Below are 10,145 nucleotides of genomic sequence, written 5' to 3' on the forward strand. Positions count from 1 at the left end.
TTAAACTAACCCTTATCTAGATAAATCTGCTTTATCTAAGTGTTAAGTTCAAAGGCATCTTTTTGAACAGCACCGTCAAATTCTCTGTGATGGTCACTAACACTACGTTCAGACTGCAACCTGAAACGACCCATATCCGATTTGTTGTGAAATCCGATTTTTTTGTTAGGCCGTTCACATTACCAATTATATGAGACTTGTATGCGATCTCCAATATGAACGGAAAACGACCCAAAAGTGTCCCGTATGCGCAAATTGACACGTAATAAGCACATCTACGTAATACGTAAACAAACAAAAAAGCGCACTCTTCAAGTTTGCAAGTAAAGCATGGAGATAAGGCGAGACCTGGCGATGTGGTTTTTGTGGCGGCGGCGGAACTCACACAATAATCTGATTAATGTGGGCAGCAGACTAATGAGACCGAAGGTGTCAAATTACTGGAAATTTCCAGAACAATCTTATAATCTTGTAATACAGGATGGTTTAACATCCAGGTCCCTACCAAATCCACCATTAGCTTGATCAAGTCTATAAAAGTCTATTTAAATTCTGAAAACTGTACAAATATTGTTGTTTTCCACTAAAGAGGTGGGATTAGCCAACGCAGAATAGTGACGTTTGTCTCTTGTTGATGACGTGTAGGTCGCATGAATGCGACCTGTCCGGTCAGACTGCAGTCGCATGTGAAAATATCGGATATGCATTGGATTTAGGACCACATATCCAAGCGGCCTGGGTCGCATGTGAAAAAATCGGATCTGTGTCATTCAGATTGTCAATAACAAATCGGATACAGGTCGCATATGGGCAAAAAAATCGGATATGGGTCGTTTCAGGGTGCAGTCTGAACGTAGTCTAAACAGCAGATGATGCTGTCAAACCCACTGCAGTCTGTTTACAGTACTCTGAAATACAGCAGGTGGAACTTTGGTGTGTCTGATAACACGCACACTTTGCCTTTTGACCTAGATATGGTATTAAAATAGCACACATTTAGACAAACAATATTTGTCAAAGGTTTTAATACTACTAAAAGTCACACAAGCAATCTGTGAGTGGGATTATTTTGTTAAAAAAAAAAAAGACCCAACCTCTACACACTTCACGCTCAAACTGATCCTGATCTTGGACAGATTTGACTCACTGTTGTGCACATTCAAAATAACGTTGCTCTTGTGTTATTTTCCCAAACTCAATTTCATTGTGAAACAAATACTACAAACATGAATACGTTATTTCCAATTGTATGTGTTTAAGAAAACATTAATTTATTAAAGTTATTTTGCTATAAGTGTTTTATTGCTGGGTGGCACGGTGGTGTGGTGGTTATACTGTCACCTCACAGCAAGAAAGTTCTGGGTTCGAGCCCAGTGGCCGATGGGGGCCTTTCTGTGTGGAATTTGCATGTTCTCCCCTTGTCTGTGTGGGTTTCCTCCGGGTGCTCCGGTTTCCCCCACAGTCCAAAGATGTGCAGATTAGGCTAATTGGTGGCTCTAAATTGACCGTAGGTGTGAATGTGAGTGTGAATGGTTGTTTGTGTCTATGTGTCAGCCCTGTGATGACCTGGCGACTTGTCCAGGGTGTACCCCGCCTCTCGCCCATAGTCAGCTGGGATAGGCTCCAGCTTGCCTGTGACCCTGCACAGGATAAGTGGTTACGGATAATGGATGGATGAATGTACTGTGTAACAGCGTAGCTAGCGTCCACAGCAACCACCAAGTGTAGTGTAGTTTACAGTGTGTTGGTCTGAGGATCCTATGTCTGTTATAGTGTTATTGTTAGATATTTAGCCGTAAACCCACTGCTCAGTTTTATGTCTCAATCATAAGCCACTTTGGATAAAATATTCAGCCAAATGAGACCTATGTAAATGAGCTAGGTTATGTACTTCATGGGCAGCCATGGCCTAAAGGTTAGAGAAGCAGCCTTGGGCCCAAAGGGTCGCTGATTTCATTCCCTGGAAAATTCATGGCTGAAGTGACCTTGAGCAAGGCACCTAACCCCCAACTGCTCCTCAGGCACTCTGTGTGTGTGTGTGTGTGTGTGTGTGTGTGTGTGTGTGTGTGTGTGTGTGTGTGTGTGTGTGTGCGCTCATTGTACGTCACTCTGGATAAGAGCATCTGTGAAATCCCTGTAATGTTTAGTTACTGTTATAAACCTTTAAAATGGAATGTTATTCAAATTTTATGATATTTTTATCTTTTTTAATTATTTTTAAAAAATCAATTTTGCACTGGAGTCCACAGACTCTACCACCAGTTCCTCACTGTAATGCTAACTAGCTTATTTATTGGTGGGGATACCAATGGCTTCTTTTGCCAGTTATATCACTGCACTTATAACATGATATAACCAGTATATAGACAGTTTAGAGGTGGCACAGTGGTGTAGTGGTTAGCACTGTCACCTCACAGCAAGAAGGTCCTGGGTTCAAGCCCAGTAGCCGGCAAGGGCCTTTCTGTGTGGAGTTTGCATGGGTTTGCTTTGGGTGCTCTGGTTTCCCCCACAGTCCAAAGACATGCAGGTTAGGCTAATTGGTGGCTCTAAATTAACTGTAGGTGTGAATGGTTGTTTGTCTGTGTGTCAGCCCTGCGATGACCTGGCAACTTGTCCAGTGTGTACCTTGCCTCTCGCCCATAGTCAGCTGGGATAGGCTCCAGCTTGTCTGCGACCCTAAGAACAGGATAAGCGGCTACAGATAATAGATGGATGGACAGACAGTTTAGCAAAATGTGCATGGGGGAAAAACAGATTTCTCCAGTTTTGCTATGATGATAGATTATGAGCAGAAATATGCAAATTAGATCTGTTGCATTACTAGCAAACATGAGTGTGAGAATATTTTGGGGTACGGAGAATATTTTATGCTATATATGAACCCTTAATTTCAATTGATTTGACTAAAAAGCAAAATGCTTATTGGTTAATTATTACAAAGTACTGAATATCATGCTATCATTGCAAATGACTACATCCCATGTTAAACAGTGCTTGTTAATATGAGCTTTTTAAGTTTTTTTTAAGCCTGGTATAATTATGAAATATATATTTAAAGGAGGCTAAGATCAAATATTGAAAAATGTTTTTATTGTAATATTTTGATTATTCACACACGTTAGTAATCTTGTCTGTCTGACAGTACATTTAAACATAGATTATAATGTGATCGCAACCGCAACCATGGTAAACTATCTTTACTGTATTTATATTATAATTAAATTATCAAGGCGTAAAAATGGATAGCACTGTAATTATTTTTTTCTACAACATATCACAATATCAATAATTCAAGTGCCAGAATTAAAAAAAAAGAAAACAAATCAACTTCTGTTGACTTACCCTATGTCTAAATTGATAATGAGACATATGGTACCATGAAAAGAAAATTAAATGTTAAAAATAATAACAATAATAATAATGTCCTGAAAACAAGAATAAATATTAATTTCAGCATGTCCTTTAGATGTCCGTGTACTGGGATATGTGGTGTATAAAAGTGCTCCAGGTAAAACATGACCAGCTTGGGACACCTGAACTCACATGGCTGTATATTTTCCCCTCTAAGGCAGCAGAGAAAATGTCCCGAAGCACTTTAATGCTGCTGAGATGTCTTCAGACATAGTCTTTCCTGCTGTAAGTGCTGGGAGCTACTGAGTGGTTAACAGTGGAATAAGCCACGCGGCTCGCAGGAATGTACTTTATTTCCTTTTCTGAAGGTGGACAGCTGCAACACAAAATTGAGCCTCCAATCAGCAACATGACTGCAGCACCCCAGCCCAAGTACAGTGAGGCACCGATCTCCATCTTCTGGGCCTCAGGCACAACTGGACTGTAGAACTCATAAACAATGGTATTGGCTGACCAGGAGACAGGGATAAGTTGCGTGATGGCTGCGATTATGAAGATGACACCAGAAACAATCATCACACGGGCTTTGGCAATCTTGTCCTCGATGCAGTTGGTGCACTTAGCTCCCATAATGGACACCAGAAAACCCAGCAGGCCAAGGACAATGGCCACTATGGTCAGAGCTCGGGCCGCCTGCAGGTCCTTTGGGAGAGCCAGCATGGAGTCATAGACTTTACACTGCATCTGTCCGGTACTTTGGAAAACACAGCTCATCCAAATGCCGTTCCAGTAAATCTGAGCTGTGATGATGTTGCTTCCAATGAATGAGGAGACCTTCCACATGGGAAGCGCGCAGCACAAAATGCTGAGGATCCAGCCGAGAACACACAGTGATATTCCCAGAATCTCAAGCTCCAATGAAGCCATAGTGTCCTTGGTTCTCTGGTAAACTTGAAGTTTCACTCTTTCTTCCTTTTCTTCAGAAAATTATGTCAACAATCTTGGAGTCTCAGCAAAACTGAAAAATTTTAGGAGCATGTCCTGATTCAATATCTTATGCTGTGGTCAGAATGAAGCAGCGTGATCTGGCTGTGTGGAACTCCCCGTACAATCTTTATAATACTTCATGTGAAAAAAAAACCCTTGAACTACCTGAAAACTGACATCAGATGATAAGGTGCGATTCTGGCATTGGCTGGCTTTGCTCAGTTCTGATCTTTCTGTTATCCCTTGACACATAGCACAGTTTTAACAATGGTTTGTTTATTGAAAGTAACTTCAGGATAATGAACAGTCAAGGCTCGGTTTATTACCTGACGTTAATAATTAGCTCGTCTCATTGGTGTTGTCAGGTGTGTAAAACAAGGCTTATGGGAAATTTCTCTCTGCTATCCTTCCTGTGGACTGAAAAAAAAACAGATTAGAATTAGTATTAGTACCACTGCCATACTATTAATCTCATGTTTTATGCACATAGAATGATGTGAATCTTTTCTAAAAAGGATAGAATAGAAAACCACTTTACACCGGACTATAAAAACTAGCAGTATAATAAATGATCTCTATGAAGAGGTGTATTATGTGCACAAAAAAATTTATGGGTATGGTCTGGAGAAATGGGCTGAGTTTTAATAATGCAAGAGAACAATTTTGTTACAAACACAAACTAACTAGTGAAAGAGTGAAATGTATAAATGCTGCAGTAAAAAAAAAAAAAAAACAGACCCAAAACAAAAGAAAAAATATACATATAGTCCTAAACCTTGACAAGTCAGTTCAATATTAAAGATCTCATCTCATCTCATTATTTCTAGCCACTTTATCCTGTTCTACAGGGTCGCAGGCAAGCTGGAGCCTATCCCAGCTGACTACAGGCGAAAGGCGGGGTACACCCTGGACAAGTCGCCAGGTCATCACAGGGCTGACACATAGACACAGACAACCATTCACACTCACATTCACACCTACTGTCAATTTAGAGTCACCAGTTAACCTAACCTGCATGTCTTTGGACTGTGGGGGAAACCGGAGCACCCGGAGGAAACCCACACGGACACTGGGAGAACATGCAAACTCCACACAGAAAGGCCCTCGGCGGCCACGGGGCTCGAACCCGGACCTTCTTGCTGTGAGGCGACAGCGCTAACCACTACACCACCGTGCTGCCCCCGCACAAAACTTGTGATAGCTATATTTCTTAAATTTATTTACTATTAATATTCATTCATCTCATCTCATTATCTCTAGCCGCTTTATCCTTCTACAGGGTCGCAGGCAAGCTGGAGCCTATCCCAGCTGACTACAGGCGAAAGGCGGGGTACACCCTGGACAAGTCGCCAGGTCATCACAGGGCTGACACATAGACACAGACAACCATTCACACTCACATTCACACCTACGGTCAATTTAGAGTCACCAGTTAACCTAACCTGCATGTCTTTGGACTGTGCGGGAAACCGGAGCACCCGGAGGAAACCCACACGGTCACTGGGAGAACATGCAAACTCCACACAGAAAGGCCCTCGCCGGCCACGGGGCTAGAACCCGGACCTTCTTGCTGTGAGGCAACAGCGCTAACCACTACACCACCATGCCGCCCAATATTAAAGATAGTAAAACAATACTTTCAATACTCTTCAATAATTTTAAAGTATCCATTTTAACTAATTCAAAATATTAATTTAACCATTTAATATTACTTTTTTTCTTTTCTCTTCTTTACTTTCCTTCAATTTCTGATGGTTGGGAGGTGAAGAGCTTATAGCTATTGTTGTAATATTGGAGTGCAGTATTGTATAAGCCCTTAGTTTTTAAACTGGGGTCCAGGGACCCCAAGGATCCATGATACGTAGTCATGGGATCTGTGATTGATTGATTGATTGATTGATTGATTGATTGATTGATTATTTTGTTACTGTATTAGAAATCACACTTCACCATTATGACTCTATTATAATTTATTATTTAATATTATGTTGTAGTTATATTCTGTTTGACTGGTCACTTGAATAGGATAGGTTTAATTCAAACCTCAATAACTCAAAAGTAAAGTAAGTTTAGTCATAAAAAGCTCAAAAGCTCCAATAATTTGGCAGAAATATTATTGTGTACATTTACACAATGAGCCTAGTATTAAAAAGTAATAAGATTATGTTCATGATTCTGGCCCTGCCCAAAATCTCTGGTAAAATGCACAACTTTGGCATGTCCCGTGTTAAGGACATACTTCCGAACCCTCGAATTCGTAAAGAATTTTGATGATTGGTTGGTTCTCTGTATTTCTGATTGGCTGAGGAGGTGACATGGGTTCTGATTGGTGCAGCAGTTGTCATGAAAACATGAGCTAACATTTAAAAAAAATTATATTTGAAGCTTTTGTGGTCATTACTATTATTTATCACTTTACAATGTTTTGTTGTGAAGCAACTGCAATGAAAATTGTTTTATATACATACAGATGAATGAGAAGCTAAAATATTTTTTTTTTACTTTTATACCCTGTGACTTGCAAATTCCACGAAGAAGATGAGAAATCATCATCTTATCAAAGCAAATTTGATAGAAAAGGAGGCCAAATTAGCATAGAATAATTATAATGAAATTCTTTCATAATCTCATCTCATTATCTCTAGCCGCTTTATCCTGTTCTACAGGGTTGCAGGCAAGCTGGAGCCTATCCCAACTGACTACAGGCGAAAGGTGGGGTACACCCTGGACAAGTCGCCAGGTCATCACAGGGCTGACACAGACAACCATTCACACTCACAGTCAATTTAGAGTCACCAGTTAACCTAACCTGCATGTCTTTGGACTGTGGGGGAAACCGGAGCACCCGGAGGAAACCCACGCGGACACGAGGAGAACATGCAAACTCCACACAGAAAGGCCCTCGCCGGCCCCGGGGCTCAAACCCGGACCTTCTTGCTGTGAGGCGACAGCGCTAACCACTACACCACCGTGCTGCCCATTATAATTATTCTAGGTTAATTTGGCCTCATTTTCTATCAAATTTGCTTCAGAAATGAAAGGGTTACTATCCTGAAAACATTAAAATAGACTTATCCAATTGGATTTTTTTGTTTGTTGTCTCTAGGCTGAGAAGAGTTTAGAGCTGCTCACTCATTGGTTAGGACTTCACTGCCAGGACAGAAGGCCATGGCAGTGTATATTTATGTAGGAAGTGACAGATAAATTAACCAATCAGATTTTAATTTATAGTGAGAGAGATCAAAACTTTATCGCCCTTGACCTTCTCGAAGGCCAACGCGAGCTTAACTGCGAATCGGTGCCGTCAGTGCAGCAATGAAGTCACTTTCCAGCTGGTGTAGTGTTCATCAGTAGTGTTAGCGAATGCTAATAAAGTGGTCAAGCCAGTGCTATAGAGAGTAAGTAGCACAGGCTAACGACTGAGAAACTCAGATTTCTGTCTCCAGACTCTTCTTCCACACACGCTTGTGACAGTATTTTTCACTCAGACTTAAGTATTTGTTTCCCTGCGTAATTTACTGAGTTACTTTTAAAAACAACATTGATAATTGCACACAACGGCGCAACCTGGCAGCCTGCCGCTAATCCCTTGCAAAATCCTATGCCTTGTTGCTTTTTTGGTGTGTCTGACTAAGGTTTGGCTGAGCTGAAGTCCCAGCTCTAATAGTAACGGTTCACCATTGATACACACGCGCGCACACACACACACACACCTGTGGCAGTGATGCTGCACCTGGCCCATCCAGCAGTAGTAGTGGTAATCAGTCGATCTGTGTTGATGATTTGAACAGACAAATCCCAAGCCAGCTGGTTTTAAAATCTTATCCACAATCCACGTGAAGTAAGTAATTAAGTAAGTAAATAAATACATTTCTGATGACACAAATGTTCTTTCTCTCTCTCTCCCTCTTCGGTGAGTGGGCCAGCCTTGTGATTGGGTGGGCCAGGCTACGTTAGCTTACAGAAAAGGTAAATATACAAATAATTTCTGACCTGCTAGCCCTGTAAAGAAATACATTGTCAAAGAAAATGCTTTGTTGTTGATACTTTATCTCTAATATTTGCTGATATGTTGTACTATTTGTTTGTATGTACGAACAAATTAAACATTTACAAAATCTGATAACATTTAGCCTCTCAAATTATCTTTATCTTGAGACTGACAGAAGGCAAACCATCAGTTATTTGCATTGTACATTAACACAGATTATGTACGAGTCAAGGAGGAACTGAAAGCAGGTCCAACACAATGGCAAGCTGAATGAATTCTCATTATGTGTTATTAATGTGTTCCAGACTGCTTCTAGAAATATTATGTACTTCATCTCATCTCATTATTTCTAGCCACTTTATCCTGTTCTACAGGGTCGCAGGCAAGCTGGAGCCTATCCCAGCTGACTACAGGCAAAAGGCGGGGTACACCCTGGACAAGTCGCCAGGTCATCACAGGGCTGACACATAGACACAGACAACCATTCACACTCACACCTACAGTCAATTTAGAGTCGCCAGTTAGCCTAACCTGCATGTCTTTGGACTGTGGGGGAAACCGGAGCACCCAGAGGAAACCCACGCGGACACGGGGAGAACATGCAAACTCCACACAGAAAGGCCCTCGCCGGCCACGGGGCTAGAACCCGGACCTTCTTGCTGTGAGGCGACAGCGCTAACCACTACACCACCGTGTCGCCCATATTATGTACTTATTAGTAGAATTATAATTGCAAATACAAAAAAAGTCAGAACACTGTGTAAAACATAAATAAAAACAGAATGCAATGATTTGCAAATTATGGAAACCCAAGACAGCATTTCACTGAAAATAGCACAAGGACAACATTTCAAATGTTGAAACTAAGAAGTATTATTGTTTTTTTTTAAATATATGCTACTTTATATGCATATAAAATATTATAATTCAAAAGTACAGTAAGTACGCCAGCATTTTAATCCATCCATTATCTGTAGCCGCTTATCCTGTTCTACAGGGTCGCAGGCAAGCTGGAGCCTATCCCATCCAACTATGGGCGAAAGGTGGGGTACACCCTGGACAAGTCGCCAGGTCATTGCAGGGCTGACACAGACAACCATTCAGACCTACAGTCAATTTAGAGCCACCAATTAGCCTAACCTGCATGCCTTTGGATGAAACCGGAGCACTCAGAGGACACCCACGTGGACACAGGGAGAACATGCAAACTCTACACAGAAAGGCTCTCGTCAGCTGCTGGGCTCGAACCCAGGACCTTCTTGCTGTGAGGCGGCAATGCTAACCACTACACCATCGTGCTGCCCTCCAGCATTTTAAATATATTTTAAATGCAGGCTATTTGTCTTTTCTAAACCATGTAATAGCTAGCATTGTTATTAAGTACCTGTTTAACCCTGTAAGCTCCCAGATTATTATTAGCTCATCCGGGCGACAGGCGATGAGCTTACCCCATCATGTGTTGTCCGTTGTCCGTATGGCATCATCCACATTTCACGAAAATCGCTTCTTCTCTCTCAATTCTTCACCGATTTTTTTTTATTTTTTTATTCGTTTTGCCAGGAAAGTAGATCTACCTGGGGTGCATATGGCTTCTACCCAGATTTACATAATTGCAATTAATAATGAATATATGGAGTAATTAAGCCCTAATGAGCAGTTCAGCAAAAATCGATTCTTCTCGGTCAATTCCTCACCGCTTTGGATTCTTTCTAGCAAATAAGTCGGTATTCCTAGGGTGCATATAGCTTCTATATACTGTATATAGCTTGCAACATTTATTGTGCAAGGTGGCCCACTTTAGATTGTTCCTTCTGGA

At 41.2% G+C, this 10,145-nt stretch overlaps 1 protein-coding gene across 1 annotated transcript; it reads right to left on the bottom strand.

Annotated features, from left to right (window-relative positions):
• Nucleotides 1-3,440: 3,440 nt before the first annotated feature.
• On the bottom strand, nt 3,441-8,115 carry cldn3d (claudin 3d). The gene is made up of 2 exons (XM_060936207.1): nt 8,052-8,115; nt 3,441-4,755 (listed from the first exon to the last, which is right to left on the bottom strand). The coding sequence occupies exon 2, from the start codon at nt 4,276-4,278 to the stop codon at nt 3,616-3,618; it is 663 nt and encodes a 220-aa protein (XP_060792190.1). The 5' UTR covers nt 4,279-4,755; nt 8,052-8,115; the 3' UTR covers nt 3,441-3,615.
• Between the last annotated feature and the right edge of the window lie 2,030 nt (nt 8,116-10,145).

This window comes from Neoarius graeffei, chromosome 12, assembly GCF_027579695.1.
Source record: "Neoarius graeffei isolate fNeoGra1 chromosome 12, fNeoGra1.pri, whole genome shotgun sequence".
Classification (NCBI taxonomy): Eukaryota; Metazoa; Chordata; class Actinopteri; order Siluriformes; family Ariidae; genus Neoarius; species Neoarius graeffei.

Bases quoted from the DNA above. Each gene is read 5' to 3' on its own strand.
- cldn3d (XM_060936207.1), bottom strand. From the start codon at position 4,278: ATGGCTTCATTGGAGCTTGAGATTCTGGGAATATCACTGTGTGTTCTC.